At 46.8% G+C, this 19,978-nt stretch overlaps 1 protein-coding gene across 1 annotated transcript in view; it reads left to right on the forward strand.

Moving 5' to 3' along the window:
• Nucleotides 1–19,978, forward strand: part of HELZ2 (helicase with zinc finger 2) — a 45,722-nt gene that overhangs the window by 2,260 nt on the left and 23,484 nt on the right. Inside the window, exons 2-6 of the mRNA XM_035122776.3 lie at nt 9,574–10,688; nt 13,152–13,335; nt 15,068–15,175; nt 16,036–16,562; nt 18,391–19,023. Coding sequence (XP_034978667.3) covers nt 9,691–10,688; nt 13,152–13,335; nt 15,068–15,175; nt 16,036–16,562; nt 18,391–19,023 — 2,450 coding nt within the window. The 5' untranslated portion in view covers nt 9,574–9,690. The remainder of the gene's footprint in view (nt 1–9,573; nt 10,689–13,151; nt 13,336–15,067; nt 15,176–16,035; nt 16,563–18,390; nt 19,024–19,978) is intronic.

Below are 19,978 nucleotides of genomic sequence, written 5' to 3' on the forward strand. Positions count from 1 at the left end.
CACTCCCCTCTGCATATTATCCTCAGAAACAGCCCTGAGAGGTAGGTTAGGCTGATCGACAGTGGCTGGCCCCAGGTCACCCTCTGAGCTTTGCAGGAAGGTGGGAATTCAAATCGGGGTCTTCCCAGCTGCGAAGCCATCCTGTCTCTCTCTCATTTCACCTGGCAAAGAGGGCTTTCAAGTGCCACAATAATTATATCAGTCTTCAAGCTGCCATAAGAAATCATTAAGGCAACAGGCTTCTATATTCACTGTGGTGTCCGGTTGTTAATTTTGCTGGAACAGACAAAAACTTTATTTTCCGCATTTTCTCCCATGGATCTCAGGATTCCCCCCTCGGAAAGCACAATTGTAATTGCCCCACAACCCCTTGACTCTTCCCCCTTTCCTGAAATCCACAATGAATTTCTCAGTTTTAATACTTTAAAACTGCCGGTTAACTGCCGGTTAGCTGCCGGTTAACGTGGGTGCTAGACAGTGATCACAAAAGGGCTCATCCTATTTTTAAATGCTATGCGGAAATTTGTTTTTTTTAATACTGCTTGTATTTGAACAAAGCTCAAAAGCTGTTTGCAAAGTAGGCTGAAGCATCTGAAATGAATTGCAAATGTACCCTCACCCCACACAATAATTTCTGTTTATGCATTACTCGCGTGTAATGCGCAAGCAGACATGCTGAAGCAGGAGGGAGGCTGAACTGCTGGCAGTAGTAGTGATTCAGTGGGGAATCATGGAATTGTAGAGTTCGAAGGGACCCCCGAGGGTCATCTAGTCCAACCCTCTGCATTGCAGGAATCGAGTGCCTTTGTCTACCTAACCCAGGGGTAGGCAACCTAAGACCTGGGGGCCAGATCCGGCCCAATCGCCTTCTAAATCTGGTTTGCGGTGTTTTTTACATGAGTAGAATGTGCCCTTTTATTTAAAATGCGTCTCTGGGTTATTTGTGGGGCATAGGAATTCGTTCATATCCCCCCCCCAATATAGTCTGGACCCCCACATCATGAAAAAAAGAAAGATACAGATACACAGATAGCAATATGTAAACCCAACAAAGATAATTTATAGATTTTGAGCTAAGGTATAATATGTGGCTCTGTCGGTGCAATCCTGCAGCAGCGACTTTTTGCTCCTCTTTCCCCCGATAAAACTCAGACGGTTGCATCAGAAAATGACAGCATGTTTATTTTACTTTGTCTTCCCCCAAGTAAAGCTAATAACCCTGAGACTGCCAGGATTGCTCAACGCTGTATTTGCAGTTTGCAAAGCCATCCGATCAGTATCGCTGACTGGTGAACGGAAAAGGTTCTGCAGAGAAAAGAAGCACTGGGCTTTTTTCCGCCTTGCATTATTAGGAAGTAGGGGGGGGGTTCCGTTTTTGGCTGTTTGCATTCCACGTACAGACCTTTGTGTGTGTGGAGTGGGGGCATTTAGGCCTGGGGGTAGGGAATGCCAGAATGAGGGGCTCTCTAGAGTCCAGGGTGTGGGAAACTTTTCCAGCCCCAAGGCCAAGGCAGTCAGCGCCAGAGGCAAAGGCGAGCAGAGCAAAAGGTGTCACATGCCTCTGAATGTTCTCACTATGTGTAACGTGGGAACCTGCACAAAATTGCAGCTCCTGTTTCTGGGTGCCTCAGGATGTCCAGCTGCGGCTTTGCAGAGAATTGTGGCTGTGCTGATAAGTTCTGCTTTGGGGTGTGCCAAACAGTGAGCGCATGTTCACTCCTACCAGTTATCAGTGCGTGGTAATTAAGTTTTGAAAAGGGGGGCTGACTTTTGAGTTCCAGAAATGCGTATCCTCCTTTTCTCTCTCTCCCCCCCCCACCGCAAAGAAGATAAGGTTCAGGGTCCTATTATTCCCCCTCCTGCACAACACCCATTGTTTCTTAAGTTACTTCCACTAGATGACCAGGAGCTAAGAAATTGTATCCTGATAGTTCGTGCTCAAAGCCTGCTCCCTAAATACTGTTGTGTTTCCACAGCCAATATTTCTGTTATCTGCTCTCCAGAGCGAAAGGAGCCGTTCTCTGTGTGCTGGACAGAGAGATACCCTGGGGAGAGTGAAGAGTGTTGCAGAGATTTTATTATAAGCTACTTCTTATTGATTATTTATGCACCACTCAGCGGTGCTCAGCAGCATGAATGTGAGTGCCAGAGGGTGATAAGTTAGGAAGCATTGGGAATCGTCCGTATTGTAACGGAGAGAAGCCACTTGACAATGATTTGAATGCAGGGACCATAGGGGAGGGAAGCAGTGTTAGAAATTAAGATAGAATCATAGAATTGTAGAGTTGGAAGAGACCCCAAGGGTCATCAAGTCCAACCCAATCTCAGCTAAAGCATCCATGACAGATGGCACCTTAAACCAAATAATAATAATAATAATAATAATAATAATAATAATAATAATAAATAAATAAATAAATAAAAATAAAAATCCAGTAGCACTTAGAGACCAACTAAGCCTGGCGTGCTCTGGTCCATGGGGTCACGAAGAGTCGGGCACGACTAAACGACTAAACAAGAACAACAAAGTTTGTCATTGGTATGAGCTTTCGTGTACACTGAAACAGAAGTCACCAGACCCTTATATATAGTGAGAGGGTGGTAAACCTGTTGACTGTTAACGACTGCAATTGGTCTTACAGGAAAAAGCAATGGGTGAGATGGCTAAAGATAGCTTTATCATGTATAATGAGATAAGACTCCAATGTCTTTATTCAGACCAGGTCTCTCCATGGTTTTAAGTTTGGTAATAAGTTGCAATTCAGCAACTTCTACCGTATTTCCAGTCTATTTCTGAAATTCTTTTGTAATAAGACAGCTACTTTGTAATTCTTTTCGTAATAAGACAGCTACTTTGAGATCTTGTATAGAATGTCCTGGGAGATTGAAGTGTTCTCCTACTGCTTTCTCTGCCTTGTGATTCCTGATGTCAAATTTATGTCCATTTATTCATTGGCGTAGGGTGGTATAGTGGTTAGAGCACCTCTTGCCTTGACAAACAGAAGCCTTGCTCTTGCCACTCAGATCTGGCACGTGGCTGTCTAAATAACTCCTCCCCTGCATCTGTTCAGACTATGTGACAGCCATCCTCAAACCCTGTCCTGCTGCAGGACTGATAACAGTCAAAGCAGTTGGGAAGGGAGGGGGTGAGTGAGGTGGGCTGGAACTGGGGGAGAGGCATGCATGGCAACTCCCCCAGGGAAAGTTTCTTTGGAAACACAGTGCCTGGAGGCTCGTCCTGATGCAACAGGAGCTGTTAATATTTGCAAACCGGACAGCCTTTTATTCCTAGCCTGCATTCTGTGGCTGTTTGTGGGTCTTTGTCTGCAGAGCTAGATTCGCTCGGGCTTTGTTATTGCATAGAGCAGGGGTCAGCAAACTTTTTCAGCAGGGGGCCGGTCCACTGTCCCTCAGACCTTGTGGAGGGCCGGACTATATTTTGGAGAAAAATATATATGAACGAATTCCTATGCCCCACAAATAACCCAGAGATTCATTTTAAATAAAAGTACACATTCTACTCATGTAAAAACATGCTGATTCCCGGACCATCCGCGGGCCGGATTTAGAAGGCGATTGGGCCACATCCGGGCCTTAGTTTGGGGACCCCTGGCATAGAGCGTCGCTTGGTATTTTTGTCCTTGGTCTTGTGACAAAGGTGGGGGTGGAACCTCATGTGAAATACGGTAGTGGCAAAAGTGTGTAAGCTCTGAATCAGGAAGTCCCTGTTTCAGATCTTGCTTGTGCCATGAGCCCAGAAGGCGACCTTAAGCAACTCACCCGCATTCTGCAAGAGGAGGTTAAAGATACGGCCTGGCTTTACAGGTTTGTTGTAAAGCAACGCTGGGGAACTTCGACCCTCCAGATGTTGAAGGACTCCAGTTCCCATCAGCCTCAGCCAGCGTGGCTTTAGAACTGATGGGAGTTGGGATTCCAGCAACAACTCGCTTACAATCCCATAGGACACCTCCTGAGGTGTCCTCGAATGTGACCTCAGGTTTGCTGGGGTTTAGGGACCCAGGTGGCGCTGTGGTTAAACCACTGAGGCTAGGGCTTGCTGATCAGAAAGTCGGAGGTTCGAATCCCTGTGACAGGGTGAGCTCCCGTTGCTTGGTCCCAGCTCCTGCCAACCTAGCAGTTCGAAAGCACGTCAAAATGCAAGTAGATAAATAGGAACCGCTATAGCGGGAAGGTAAACGGCGTTTCCATGTGCTGCTCTGGTTTGCCAGAAGTGGCTTTGTCATGCTCCCTCGGCCAATAACGCGAGATGAGCGCGCAACCCCAGAGTCGGTCAGGACTGGACCTAATGGTCAGGGGTCCCTTTACTTTTATTATCCAAGTTTGCCTCGAAACAAAAGACCGTTTGTTAGTGGTTCTCTGCTCCCCACCCCCACTCACACAAAAATGATTTGCATCTTTGGCTGATCCCAGGCAAAGCAGTCAGAATCAGGAAGTGAAAACTTAAGTGGCATTTATCACCTTGTGAGATGAGAGGAGTGCTTGGGTCTGGGCAGCAAGTGCCCCAGGTGGAATCGGAGCCTGAAATAAGCTGTCCTCCCTTGGCAACAGTGTGACACAGGGGAAGGTGTGAATGTGGCAGAAGGGTCCACAGATAGCACAGTGCAGCTGGTGAGATTTTTTCTGACTTAGCAGACAGCCGGACAAAATTTGTGTGTGCTGCTCTCACCCTGCAGAGGGAGGTTGTACAGGCTCTCTTTTTGATGCTGGTCTGGAGGCAGACACACTCAGGAAGCAGGAAGATGCCTAGAGAGTGGGGGTCAGCAAACTTTTTCAGCAGGGGGCTGGTCCACTGTCCCTCATAAATAAATAATTTATTTATACCCCGCCCATCTGGCTGGGTTCCCCCAGCCACTCTGGGCGGCTTCCAACCGAATATTAAAAACAGTACAGCATCAAACATTAAAAACTTCCCTAAACAGGGCTGCCTTCAGTTGTCTTCTAAAAGTAAAATAATTGCTTATTGCCTTGACATCTGCTGGGAGGGCGTTCCACAGGGCGGGTGCCACTACCGAGAAGGCCCTCTGTCTGGTTCCCTGTAACCTCACTTTTCGCAAGGAGGGAACCACCAGAAGGCCCTCGGTGCTCTCGCCCTCGGTGAAAAAACCAACACCCCGAACTAATTCCTGTTGTTGTTGTTTAGTCATGTCCAGCTCTTTGTGACCCCATGGGCCAAAGCACGCCAGGCACTCCTGTCTTCAACTTAATTCCTATGCCCCACAAATAACCCAGAGATGCATTTTAAATAAAAGGACCCATTCTACTCATGTAAAAACACGCTGATTCCCGGACCGTCCACGGGCTGGATTTAGAAGGCGATTGGGCCAGAGCTGGCCCCTGGGCCTTAGTTTGCCTACCCATGGCCTAGAGAGCAGGGTGGATAAAAATAAATGATTTTCATTTTTTTAAAAAACCCACATATTTTTTTCGTTTAAATTGGATCTTTTTTATTTAAATTGAATTGTTTTGATTTAAATTGGATTTTTAAAATAAAATGTTTTTGGAGGAAAAATCTTTCTAAAGATAGTTTTCTATTTAAGTTACATTATAGTTCCAAGCCTATAAATCAGGAAATAAAGATTTGTTTTAAGTTTTTCATGTGTGCTAAAACTCAGTCCCAAGTTTTTTAAAAAATCGTTTAACCACATCAGTTAACAAACATGGGATAAATATGCTATAATGTTATTGTTTAAGTTAAATAAATTGTTTAAATCATAATTAAGGAAATGATTATTTTTATCATTCCAATAAAGTACAGCAGAAAAGCTGTCCAAATGTAAACAGTTAACTTATTAAACCTCACAATAATTTCATAATTATTGGTCTATGTATTTCTAATATAACCAAATCAGTAATTTTTGATATAACTGTAAAAACTACACTGAAAATTTATTATTCCAAAAATGAAACCTTCATCGGGTTATAAATATTAAGATTATACCAGCAAGAAAGAGTCTTTCTGTAAAAGAGAGAGAGAGAGAGAAAGTCCCTGAATGTATTCTGAAAGTGGTGAAGAGCGGAGGCTTATTCCGATTCTCTAGACGAAAAGATGCGCTCGCCAACAGTAAGCTGGCGAGTTCCTTTGGACTTGGCGGGGAAAGAGGTGTCCCTTAAACTGGTTTAAACTGGCAGAGTTGACTTGGTGAAAAGCAGCTATCGAAAAGGGCAGCCTGCCTGGTGAACTGTGACATTTTGGGTTGAAATGTCACTGCCTGGTACTTATCGACCAGGATTCAGTTTACATTGGCTGCCCTCTCTGAGCGCACGGTTAGGCCCCTTCAGTCTGTGAAAGACAAAGAAGCCCATTTTCAGAGCTGCTGACGTTAGGTCTTTCTGCATTGTGCCCAGTATACAGACCAGAACCACCGAGGCTTTCCTTTGCATTGGGGGTGCCCCAGTGCCAAGCAGATGAGGATGTCCACCTTTGTCTTTAGTTTTTGTCCAGTTCTCAGAGGCCCTCAAAAGAGAGCTTTGCCTTTGTCTGCCGGGAGTGACTTGTTTGCCCAGCTGGAGGGCAAATCTCATCTCACATCGGCACCTATCTCTGCAAACAAATGATGTTGTGGTCTTGCCCCACCCAGTTTCTGGGTCGAGCTGCCAGTGACTCACAGATCTTGCATTTTAACTTTCAGAGGGCTTTTCTTGGGACTCCCTATTTGTTTAAATTTTGTTTGTTTTGTTTGCTGGAGACATTTCCCTTTCGGTTTTGAGAATGACTCAACCGATAGTCATTGCTTCAGGCTCACATCTGCTGCTTGGTCTCCTTGGTTTGTTCCTCCTTCTCCCCAACCAGCCATCCTGGGGCTGGGCCAAGGGCAAGGCTAGCTACTCTCAGGGCTGGTGTACGATGTTAGTCCTCTTCTAGTTACTTTGAGTGCAAACAGTGTTAGAAACTTGGGTATATAGTCGTACCTTGTTTAGCGACCGGGATCTGTTCCGGAGCCCCGGCCACTAGCCGAAACAAACGCAGGATAAAGTGCTGTGTCTGCGCATGTGCACGGAACGGTTTAGCACTTGTTCCGGTACTTCTGGGTTTGCCACGTACGTTCGCCAGAATGGACGCTAGGTATTACTGTATAAGCAAATTGCCAAGTGGCACCTTAAGCCAAGTTACAGTCGCCACAACAAGAATTTTTAGGTGCCATTCCCCCCATAAAGTTGTTTAATACTGTTGTTGTTGTTGTTGTTGTTGTTTCTAGATTTTAAAGAGAAAACCTCAAAGTGGTTTGCAACACATTGAAACATCAAATAAAACAAATGCAGCCTTCAAGGAAAATATCTCAGATCTTTCTCTAGGTGACATTTTGCTTTCCCTGACATGGCTTAGCGTTATGTCTGAATTGGGGATCATGGCTTGTTCTTGGCTTACATCCCATGGTTTGCTGGAGAAGTGGAAGGTCTCATGAGAGTTGTAGTCCAAAACATCGGGAGAGGGCAGAACCATGTGTTTTGCACGCAGAAAGTCCAAATTAAGTCCTTGGTCCCTCCAGCGCAAATATCTCTGTTACAGTATTTGAAATTAGCCAGGTACCAGGCCCTTTTTGCAGCTAGCTGTCAAGCACTTGCCACCAAGTGAAGATGGCTGGCGCCAGGACGGTGCCTAACACCTCCACCATCTGGGGATCCTTAGATCTGGACTGTTTTCCTACACTAAGGCCCCATCCTGTTGAATTTCAGGTACCAAAATGCCTTTTCTGTTCAGCCAGAGCAGGAGCAGGCACCATTAAGGAAAAGAGGTTGGAAAACATGTGGACTATCCCTGGATCAAATGCCTTTTCTTCTTTGAGTTCTCAAAGTTCTTAAGGTAGCTCACTGTTGTCATCTGAACTAGCCAGATCTTTAACTGATCATTCACAGCCAGTCCATCCTTTGAAAAATAAGACTTTTAGAGCCACCATGCCCCAAAATGGCCACTAGACATTCCGTTTTGGCGACTGTGTTGTTGTTGTTGTTTAGTCGTTTAGTCGTGTCCGACTCTTCGTGACCCCATGGACCAGAGCACGCCAGGCACTCCTGTCTTGCACTGCCTCCCGCAGTTTGGTCAAACTCATGTTCGTAGCTTCGAGAACACTGTCCAACCATCTTGTCCTCTGTCGTCCCCTTCTCCTAGTGCCCTCAATCTTTCCCAACATCAGGGTCTTTTCCAAGGATTCTTCTCTTCTCATGAGGTGGCCAAAGTATTGGAGCCTCAGCTTCACGATCTGTCCTTCCAGGGAGCACTCAGGGCTGATTTCCTTAAGAATGGATAGGTTTGATCTTCTAGCAGTCCATGGGACTCTCAAGAGTCTCCTCCAGCGACTGTAACCTTGGTTTAAGGAGCCATTTGGCACCTGGCTTATATATCTGAGCTTCTAACACTTGTCTGTTAGCAGAATGGAGCAAATCAGCATTGCTGGCTTAGGGCGATGTATAGGGAGGAAGAAAGCTAGGAGAGCTGGTTCCTGTTTTTCTGCAAGCAGGACATGGCTCTGATGAGCTGGTGCAATGCAGTTGGCAGAGAAACCAATGCCTGGTGGAGCAGGGTTCTGAGAAGCCCATGGAAGTCAGCCAGGTTTGGGGGCAAGGAAGGTTTGGGAGAGGATTTTCGGTCACAGCAATGATCCCGATATTGTACTTGGCAAGACGCAGTACCTTCTCTCTCTCTCTCATATTGTGTGCTGCCCACTCCTTAAAGGTGCCATTGCATATACCGGTAGTTGCCTCTGGATGCATTTGTAGTCCATAAGCAAGGTTTGTTAAACCCAATTCTACCCCTCCAATCCACTGCTGGCCATTCTCAGTACTTCTCAGTACTTCCATTAAAACATTTCAAAGAACTGCTAACCCTGCTTTGCTATCAAGGGAAATCAAAGTTGCTTGCAAAACTTTAAAGGGCATAAGGGCCTGACTTCTGGATTAGACCAAAGAGAGCCCACCTTGTCTGGCCTTCTGTTCTCACAGTGGCCTGTTCTCCTCCTTTCTCCTCCTCTGGAGGGTAGGACTCGGACCAATGGCTTCAAGTAACAACAAAAGAGATTCTGACTAAACATCAGGAAGAACTTTCTGACAGTAAGAGCTGTTTGACAGTGGAATGGACTTCCTTGAGTGGATTCTCCTTGGAGGCTTTTGAGCAGAGGGTGGATGGCCATCTGTCATGGGTGCTTTTGTTGAGATTCCTGAATTGCAGGGGGGTGGACTGGGTTCCTTCCAACTTTACCGTTCTATGATTCTATGAACAATAACAACATACTTATACCCCACCCATCTGACTGTTTATTTCCTTGACATCTGACGGGAGGGCGTTCCGCAGGGCAGGCGCCACTACCGAGAAGGCCCTCTGCCTCGTTCCCTGTAGCTTCACTTCCCCAGTAAGGGAATTGCCAAAAGGCCCTCGGAGCTGGACCTCAGTGTCTGGGCTGAATGATGGGGGCGGAGGTGCTCTATCCCTGAGGCTGTTTAGGGCTTCTTAAAACTCTGTGGACTTTTAAAAACAGTGCCGAATAAAACGCTAATTGCTTATTAAAAAGAAGGGCTGACTCGTTGCAAGGCAGATTCCTTATTCTCCTCTCTTCTTAGGAGTTTTGAGAGCTGCGACGGGAGCTACCCTTTGCTGGGCATCCGTAGCTGCCTGGATCGACATCTCACGGAACTGATTGTTCTCTGCCAACTGAGCGCATAGGACCTTTTCAAAAGATGCCCCTGTTGAACGGGGCGGTTGTGACACTGCTGGACGGTCTCCAGCAGAAACTGACCTTGCACCTGGCCTGCTCAAAATGTGCCCAGCAGGAGAACGAGAGCACCTACAGGCTGAAGGAGGTGGCTCACCGCTGCATGATGGAGATTCTCCTGGGCAGGCGCAGAGGCAAACGGGGGAAGCTGTGGCGAAAGGTAGACAGGCGGCCGAGCTTCCCAAACCCAACACACTATGACGTCTGCAGGTATTACATTGCCGGCTTGGGTTGCACCAAGCACCGCAACCGCTGCACCTTCGCTTGGAGCTGGGAGGAGGTGTTAGTGTGGACGTTCGAACGCGCCAACAACATGGAAAGGCGGGCCCTGAAGAGGCTGGTGCAGCAGGCACAGGTCGGCAGCTCTGCCAACGGCCTTTCCAAACCTCCGGCTCTCAGCATCTCGGAGGAAATCCGGAGCGAGTTCGGGGGCCGTTTCCAGGAGATCTGCAGGGTCTGTTTTTACCAGATCCCACAGAGGATCTCTGTTAAGGACTCGGCTCCGGCTTGCCAGGGGCACTGGGGGTCCCTTTTGGTCCACGTGATCTCCGACGGCAAGAAGGAGCAGTACACGGAAGTCCGCCCCTGCCCAGGAGGCATGAAGAAGTTCAGCTACTGCAAATTCGTCTCCGCTGGGAAACCTTGCCGGCACACTGTTCACCGGTGCAACTACTCCCACAGCGATGTGGAGCAGGCTATCTGGGAGGCGGAGGCGAACCGAGGCTTGGTGCGCAGAGACCTCCTCCAGCCGCCGGGGGTGGAGAGCAAGTCGGCCGGGGAGGTCTTGCAGCCCAGCGTGCAGTTCTACTGCAGGGTCTGCCTGGTGACCTGCAACTCCCAGGAGTGCTTTGAGAACCACTGCTCCTCTGTGGAGCACACGCAGCTGATTGCCACGGACCCCGTGACCGAGTGGGCTCACCGTGCTCCTCCCTACGGACGGACAGCCTTCGCCCTTTGCAAAAGGTAAGCGCTGCAGTTTTATTCTTTCCTGGGCCCGGGTCTCTCTGGCGGCCAGGAGTGCATTTGCACAGTTAAAAGTTACATCCCGATTGGATGTAAGGCTAAGGGGTGATATAATAGCCATGTTCAAATACAGTGGTGCCTCGCTTAACGAATGCCCTGCTTAATGAAATTTCCGCTTAACGAAAGGTTTTTTCTAGTGGAGGTTGCCTCGCTAGACGAATTCGTTTTACGAAAAATTCGTCTAGCGAATCACGGTTTCCCATAGGAATGCATTGAAATTCAAATAATGCGTTCCTATGGGCAAAAAAAATCCTAACAAAATCAATGCATTCCTATGGGATTCGCTAGACAAATTTTTCGTTATAAGAAAAGACCCGTGGAACGAATTAAATTCGTCTAGCAAGGCACCACTGTATATAAAAGGATGTCATATAGAGGGAGAAAGGTTGTTTTCTGCTGCTCCAGAGAAGTGGACACGGAGCAATGGATTCAAACTACAAGAAAGAAGATTCCACCTAAACATTAGGAAGAACTTCTTGGCAGTAAGAGCTGTTCAACAGTGGAATTTGCTGCCAAGGAGTGTGGTGGAGTCTCCTTCTTTGGAGGTCTTTAAGCAGAGGCTTGACAGGCATATATCAAGAATGCTTTGATGGTGTTTCTTGCTTGGCAGGGGGTTGGACTGGATGGCCCTTGTGATCTCTTCCAACTCTATGATTCTATGGATTACTGCAATATGCTCCAAGTGGGGCTGCCTTTGCAAAATGTTCAGAAACTGGAGCTGGCTCAGGGCTGGTTATAGGGAGCAGGTGAAACTCTTTGCAACCACTCCACTGGCTGTTGGTCTGTTTCCAGGCACCATTCAAAATGCCGGTTAGGACCTATAAAGCCCCAAAAGGCTTAGGTCAGGCATCCCCAAACTGCAGCCCTCCAGATGTTTTGGCCTACAACTCCCATGATCCCTAGCTAACAGGACCAGTGGTCAGGGAAGATGGGAATTGTAGTCCAAAACATCTGGAGGGCTGAAGTTTGGGGATGCATGACTTAGGTCCAAGTTGCCCAGGCCCTGACATGTTAAAGGGGCGGGGGGGGCATTCTCTCAGTCCCCCCACCATCACAGGCATGTTTGGTGGAGACAGAGGAAGGGCCTTCTCAGTGGCTGCTCCCAAACTTTGGAACTCCCCCCACCCTGAGAAACCAGACTGGCTCCCTCCTTGTCCTTCTGATGGCAGGTGGTGGTATTCTTGTTCTAAGTGGCTTGGGGGGACCGCTTGCTTTTAATAAAATGACGGGCTTTATTGCACTTACATGTATGACATACGTAGAATCATAGAATTGTTGAGTTGGAAAGGACCCCAAGGGTCCTTATCTAATACAGGAATCTCAGCATACATACATATTTAATTGTTTATTAATGATGGAATTTTTTTTTGTTTCTAGCAGTTCTTACTTAAACTGTAAACCACCTTGATACTCTGTCAGGGAAAAAGGCAGAGTGCAAATTAATAATAATAATAATAATAATAATAATAATAATAATAATAATACTTCGCCCATCTGGCTGGGTTTCCCCAGCCACTCTGGGCAGCTTTCAACAGAACATTAAAAACAGAATAAAACTTCAAACATTAAAAACTTTCCTAAACAGGGCTGCCTTCAGATGTCTTCTAAAAGTCGGAGAGTTGTTTATTTCCTTGACATCTGGTGGGAGGGCGTTCCACAGGGAGGGCTGGTTCCCTGTAACCTAACTTCTCACAGGGAGGGAACCGCCAGAAGGCCCTTGGAGTTGGACCTCAGTGTCTGGGCTGAACGATGGGTTTAACTCAGATTACCCAGAACAGTTTGCAGATCAGTTCCCATTCCACCTTTGCATCACTCAAAAGGTGACCCAGCCACCTATGATTCTTCGGCGCCCCTGGGCGTGGCTATGCAAATTAAAGGGACGTGACTTTGCCAAAAGCGCCTGTCTTTATTCCCTTATCCCATATAAAGGAATAAAGGTCCAGAAGCCAAGTTACAGGGAACCAGACAGAAGGCCTTCTCGGTAGTGGCGCCCGCCCTGTGGAACTCCCTCCCACCAGTTGTCAAAGAGAAAAACAACTACCAGACTTTTAGAAGACATCTGAAGGCAGCCCTGTTTAGGGAAGCTTTTAATGTTTGACAGTCTATTGCAGGCACCCGCAAACTGCAGCCCTCCAGATGTTTTGGCCTACAATTCCCATGATCCCTAGCTAAAAGGACCAGCGGCCAGGGAAGATGGGAATTGTAGTCCAAAACATCTGGAGGGGCGAAGTTTGGGAATGCCTGGTCTATTGTATTTTAATATTTTGTTGGAAGCTGCCCAGAGTGGCTGGGGAAACCCAGCCAGATGGGCGGAGTATATTATTATTATTATTATTATTATTATTATTATTATTATTATTATTATTATTAAACGGCTGCCTCTGGGTTGGTGTCTCCCTGCAGAGTTGATGTCTGTGAATATGGGGAGGACTGCATCTATGCCCATTCCGCCCAGGAGCTGGAAGAGTGGATCCAGCGGGCGAAGGACTCTGAGAAGAACAAGCGTACCGCCAAGCAGTATGGCCTCCTTTCATATCAGGACCGGCTTCTTGCTGAATACCAGGAAAGCCACAACGAAGTCTTAATCGTAAGTGGCTGGGCAAGAAGGGAGGCAGCAGGCTGGGGGGGTGGGTGGTGGGTGGGCCAGATGCTTTTTATTTCACTGTGCTAGTTATATTTAAATGCTTATATGCTGCTTTCCCAGGCAAAGTCCATAGCAGCTTGCCCAATCCTGCAGACACATTATGGGCCTGTCATGCTAACATGCAGATTGAACAAGTAATTTTAGCATGCATCGTTATGTTTCAAAATTGCCGATTTTATTTATAAATAAATATTTTTATTGTTATTTACACATAAAATGTGAATGCCGATTTGTTTTTAATGTTTGCTTATTTTATTACATATGCACCGTTTGATTTTGGAAAAACTCACAGCAGATTACACAACAGGGTAAAGCAGTAAGATTATTAGTGAAAACCTTCAAAACACTCACAAATTTAAAACCAGCAATAAACTAAAAACGCAGCAGCATTCTAAATATCTGGATATATTAGATTGTACTTTTTAAATCACTTAGGGGCCAATGGGTTTTAGAGAACCCAACAGATAAAACACATTCAAAATTTCAGAGAAGGCAAAAAAATATTTATACTTTACAGGTTTATACTTTTCATTAATTTTACAATCATTTTATCATTTTAACTTTTCAAAACTTGACTCCCTTCCCCCTCTTTTGGCGGTTCCTTAAATTTATTTTTTAATACCTTTTGCATATCCAAATTCATTTAATTTGCTCATTTATTTATCTACTTTAAATATATACTCTTATGAAACTGCAGGTTACTACAATATTTTTTTAATCTGTATACTGCCAATGTTTTTATCTGTTTTGCAATTTATCTGTAAATATTTAACAAACCCTTTCCATTCTTTTATAAAAAGTTTGTTATCTTGATTTCTTATTTTTCCAGTAAGTTTCGCCCTTTCTGCATATTCCATAAGTTTTTGTATCCATTCTTCCTTTGCTGGGACTTCTGCTTCTTTCCATTTTTGAGCAAGTAACATTCTTGCCCCTGGAGTCAAATACATGAAAAACATTCTTTACAATTTAGGTATAATTCCCAAAAGGAAAGTTTCTGGGTTTTTGTTTTTGTTTTACAAAAGTTATTTTAAACATCCTTTTCAATTCATTATATATCATTTCCCAGTAAGCTTTAACCTTACTACAAGACCACCACATGATAAAAAGAACCTTCTTTCTCTTTACATTTCCAACACTGATTTGATTTAATTTTAGATTTATACATTTTTTGCCAGTTTACTTGGTGTTAGATACCAACGGTATATCATTTTCTCTTAGACCATAACATGCTGTAAATTTTACAACCATATTACACAATCGCTCCCATGCTTCCCTGTCTATTATATGGCCAATATCTATCACCCGATGTATCACTGAGAATTTTCCTTGCTCGTCCTTTGTCTCCCATTCCAATAATATTTTATACATTTTAGACAGCTTACATTCCAACAATTCTCTCTCTAGTTGAGATATTTGTTCCCCAAACCCTCATATTCTGTCTTTCTTAAATACCTCATTCAAATGATGATATTGTAACCATGTTGTTTATTTCCCTGATAATTCCTTAAATTCTTTTAATTCATACTCTCCTCCCTCTTGTTTTAATAAATTTCTATAAGTAGTCTCAGAGGGATCTTTTTTCTGAATGCTGACGAAAAGGGGGAAGGATCCCATCTCCCCTGGCCAGGCCATTGGCTACTGGCCGCTTGGTTCATCTGGTTGCCTCTCTCACCAGATTTCCGAGGATGTTGACGGCGTGAAGGTCACCTGTCCGCAACCTCTGCGTGTGCAGTCGGAGGACAAGAAGATGCGCTATCAATGGGTTTTCACTGTTCATTCCAAGGTAAGCTTGAGAAGGCAAAATAAATCCTAGAGATGTTGAAGGAGGGGGTCTCATATCCTTACTTTAGGAAGATAGGGCTGGATTAAACCATCCCATTCAGTAGGTGGGAGTTAGTGTCAGAGTGCTGCATGTTCTGGTTATCTCCCGCTTGGACTACTGCAATGCGCTCTACGTCGAGACCATATTACACCAGTCCTAAGAGACCAACATTGGCTCCCAGTACGTTTCTGAGCACAATTCAAAGTGTTGGTGCTGACCTTGAAAGCCCTAAATGGCCTCGGTCCAGTATACCTGAAGGAGAGTCTCCACCCTCATTGTTCGGCCCGGACACTGAGGTCCAGCTCCGTGGGCCTTCTGGTGGTTCTCTCACTGCGAGAAGTGAGGTTACAGGAAACCAGGCAGAGGGCCTTCTTGGTAGTGGAGCTCGCCCTGTAGAATGCCCTCCCATCAGATGTCAAGGAAACAAACAACTATCAGAATTTTAGAAGACATCTGAAGGCAGCCCTGTTTTAATGTTTGATGTTTTATCGTTTTTTTAGTGTTCTTTTGGGAGCTGCCCAGAGTGGCTGGGGAGGCCTGGCCAGATGGGTGGCGTATAAGTAATAAATTATTATTATTATTATTATTATTATTATTATTGGTAAGCCACCCCATTCTGCGTGTAGCAGTCAGTGCAAGGATTCCAGCAAGGGGAGATGTTTCTGTTGGGCAAGCAGAAATGCTTTCGCTCGCAGAAGGATCTCCTCCATGCTGTGTTTCTGCATTGATGGGGTTTGGGCTAGATGACCTTCAGGGGACCCCATCCCAAGTCGATTCTGCGATACGTAACGTGAGATAACATGGCCGCCTTCCAATTTCAGAAGCCGCTGGTGCATGTGGCGCTGCTGAAGCGCGTTCCTGGCGCTGCCTTCTACCTGGCAGGGAGCGGGCTCAAGCGAGGTCTCACCTACGCCTCGGGAGAAAGATTCAAGGTCGTACGGGCGTCTCCGCCGGCGACGGAGGTGGAGGTGTGTCTGGAGTGCCAGACCTTTGGCGTCTACGAGCAGTGGCTGGTGTTCGACTTTGGTGCACGCCCGGTCCTGCTCCGAAAGCTGCAGGCCCGGGTGGGGCAGAAGGAGCCCCCCTGGCAAGTGGACCCATCTTCCACAGGGCAGAGCAGCCGCTTCGTGGACTTTGAGCGGTGGCACAGCGGCAACCGGATGGTGGTGCCCGGCGTAGAGCGCACCGGGCAGGAGCTGGAGCTGCTGGCCAAGTACAAGGCCCCGTCGATCTCCCTGGACTTTCAGCGTGGCGCTCAGGGCAAGCCCATCGCCCGCCTGAACTACCGTGAGCAGATGCACAACTTCCTGTTCAGGGAGGAAGAGGCGCAGGAAGCGCTGATCGCCAAGTGAGTGAGGCCAAGGTGGCCTGAGACATGCTGCTTACTCTTAGCCTCAGCTTTCCCTTCTGCATTATGGGGATAATAATGCAGGGTTGTTGTCTCTAGGAGATAATGTAATACAGGGACGTCCGACTCCCAAGAGATTGTGATCTACTCACAGAATAAAAAAGTGGCAGTGATCTACCCATTTTTGGGGGGAGGGGGCAGGTCAAAGTTGTTGAGTGTTTTTTTTGGGTGGGGAGGTAGAGATTGTAGACCTTTATTTGGGGAGGGAGGTCAAAATTGCTGAGCTTTTCTTAGGGGGGCAAAAATAGATAAACAATAAGTCAATAAGCGATTTCTGGCGTCTGGGCATGCGCAGAAGCGATTTCTGGAGCCGCGGAAGAGAGTCCCTGCATCACGTTGTGACGATTTAGCGCAGAGTGTGGGGACTCCCCGATCGGGCGGCTCAGTTAGTGGGGGGGCTCATGGGCCAGTTAAATGGCCTCCGTGGGCCGCTTCTGGCCCATGGAACTTAGGTTGCCTACCCCTGTTCTGGCCAATGCGAGGAGGTGTGTCTCTGTTGGCAGGAGTTTCTAGTCTACATCAGGAGTCGTCTGCTTTTACGGAGATGCACTGCCCTCCAAGCTACAGTCGGGGGGGGGGGATGAATTATGCTGCACATCCCAACCTTTTGCAGAGGTGGCCAGGCTCTGTAATATCCTTTCCCCACCTGATTCCCTCTAGTTGTTTCGTACTACAACTCCCAGCGTAGGGCTGACAGCAGGCGTCCCAAACTCTGGTGCCTTCCAGAAGTTGTTGGACTACAAATCCCATCACCTCAACCACTGGTCATCCCGGCAGGGGCTGATAGGAGCTGTAGTCCAAATCCTTCCTCTTCCACCCCCAACCCGGGTGTGGGGGGCACCAGGTTGTAGATGGCTGGCCTAGCGAGTTTCTAAATTGCCAAAGGCTGGGTGGTGGTGTCTTAATTTATTATTTAGCTTTTTCATAAGTCATACCACTTGATTGCAAAAGAAACTTTTGAAAAGTTAACAATAGACTTAAAAACAGATTTAAATGATAATTCTTATTCTTATTTTATGATTTATATGATACCCAGCCACTGTATTAAAAACACAATACAGGGCTGCCTTCAGATGTCTTCTAAAAGTCAGGAAGTTTTTTTATTTTCTTGACATCTGATGGGAGGGTGTTCCACAGGGCAGGCGCCACTACTGAGAAGGCACTCTGCCTGGTTCCCTGCAACCTCACTTCTCACAGTGAGGGAACCGCCAGAAGGCCCTCAGAGCTGGACCTCGGCTTCTAAACACCTGGGTAGGCTTGTCTAAACAAAAATGTTTTAGCCAGTGCCGGAAAGAGTACAGTGAATGCATCTGCCTGACATCAATACATAGCTTCCAAGTCTCCCGTATTCCCCAGGAAATCCCCGTTTTCCAGCTGTTCTTAGCTGAAAAATCGGGTTTTTTTTGTTTCCCCCCGGTTTATTCTGGCGCGGCGGCCATTTTGGAACTGGGCGGAGCATGCTCAGAAACGACTTTTGATGCTGCTCTGCCCAGTTACAAAATGGCTGCAGTGCGACTTCCGGTCTGCTTATTTCTCCGAAGGACTAGGCAGGTATGCATCAATAGGCAGGGAGTTTCAAAGTGTAGGTGCTGCCACACTACAAAGATCTTAGAAGATTTACTGTGCTTTAATTTGTTGGAAGCCACCCAGAAGTGGCTGGGGTAACCCAGTCAGATGGGCATCATCATCATCATCAACAACAACAACAACAAGTGTTTTCTTTTGAACTTTCCCCTACTCTTTGATTCCCCCTTGTTCTGATATACAGGCTCAACTTCCAAGTCACCATATCCATTCATCAGATGATGGAGACCCTTTTCATGGGGATGAAGTGTGCACCCCCAGGAGAGCTATATGCCCACCTCCCCACCCCTTACTCCCTGACCCCAGACTCCGATGAAGGCTACCTGCTCTACCGCTCCGTCGAAACTGCCTTCCTGGCCCCAGACCCTCCGGCCAACAACCGCGTTTTTGAGGTCTTCCTTGAGACAAAGGCCGAGAAGAGCATCTGGCTTCTCCTGCCCAAGCGCTGCTGCGTCGAGCTGGGTCTCCAAGCAGAGATGTCCCTCAAGGTGGAGGTCCAATTTCAGATCGATCAGCTCCCGTTCCGACAGTGGCACTGGGCCGTGGACCAGCTACAGGACGAGAAGCTCGTCTTCCCTGACATTGCGGCCTGCTCCGTCCCGCGACCCCTCGGGCAGGTTCACCTGCAGAGGGCCAACAAGAAGCAGAGCCAAGCCATCTCCTTCATCACTGGGCAGGCGGCTGGGGTCCGGCAAGTGCCGCCTCTCTTGATCTATGGGCCGTTTGGGACCGGGAAGACCTACACCTTGGCCATGGCCACCTTGGAGATCATCAAACAGCCAAAGACCCGTGTCCTGATCTGCACCCACACCAACAGGTAAGTTGGGTCCTTGGAGAGGAGAGGGCTCTGCTTCTGAATGCCAGGGGCTGGAAACCGCAGGAGAGGTGATGTCAGGCTTCGGGGAATCAGATCCCTCCCATGATGGCAGCCCAGAATCAGAGAAATGATAAAAGTTATTACCAAGCAATTCGTTCAATAATTCACAGAGAACTATATACCGTATATGCCGGCGTATAAGGCGACTGGGCGTATAAGACGACCCCCTACTTTCCCAGTCAAAATATAGAGTTTGGGATATACTCGCCATAAATAGTATATCCCAAACTTCCAACGCACACTACAAAAATCTTCTCTCCAGTCCAAAGATTTAAATGGAATAAAATGTCAACAATGAGAAACATTGTCAACTGTCATGGAGGTTTTCCCAAAGGTTTTGGTTAGTACCGTATATTTCTGTATCTCTTCCACGCACTGAGGCGAGTGGGGGGGGGGAGAGAGAGAGAGTAAGCGGCTGCCGCTTTCTTTCCATTCAGGGAGGAGGGAGGAAAGCCCCACGCCTCCCCTCTTCCTGCATGGAAAGAAAGCGGCAGCTGCTTACACGGTCGCCGCATATGGTGGGGATGCGGCCGTGGCCGTTTTTGAGCTCCCCCCACCGTATGCGGCAACCGCAGGTCTTATACCCAGCGTATAAGACGACCTTCAACTTTTGAAGAGATTTTCCTGGTTTCAAAAGTCGTCTTATACGCCGGAATATACGGTGAGTCAACAGCCAAAAGACCCAGTAGTTTCTGTAGTTTCATAAAATGAAATTCAATTTAAAATATTTTAAAATAAATAAAAATGGCAGTTTTAATGTTGGCTTGGTGTTACGCAGTCAGTCAGCTGCCATTTCAGGAGGGCCACTACACAGCTTGAAAGGGATTTTTGTACATTTAAAAACATCTACAACTTTTACACTCCCACCAAAATGTCGCACTAATGTTTCACAAAA

This window comes from Zootoca vivipara, chromosome 7 (genome assembly GCF_965207765.1).
Source record: "Zootoca vivipara chromosome 7, rZooViv2.hap1.1, whole genome shotgun sequence".
Taxonomy (NCBI): domain Eukaryota; kingdom Metazoa; phylum Chordata; class Lepidosauria; order Squamata; family Lacertidae; genus Zootoca; species Zootoca vivipara.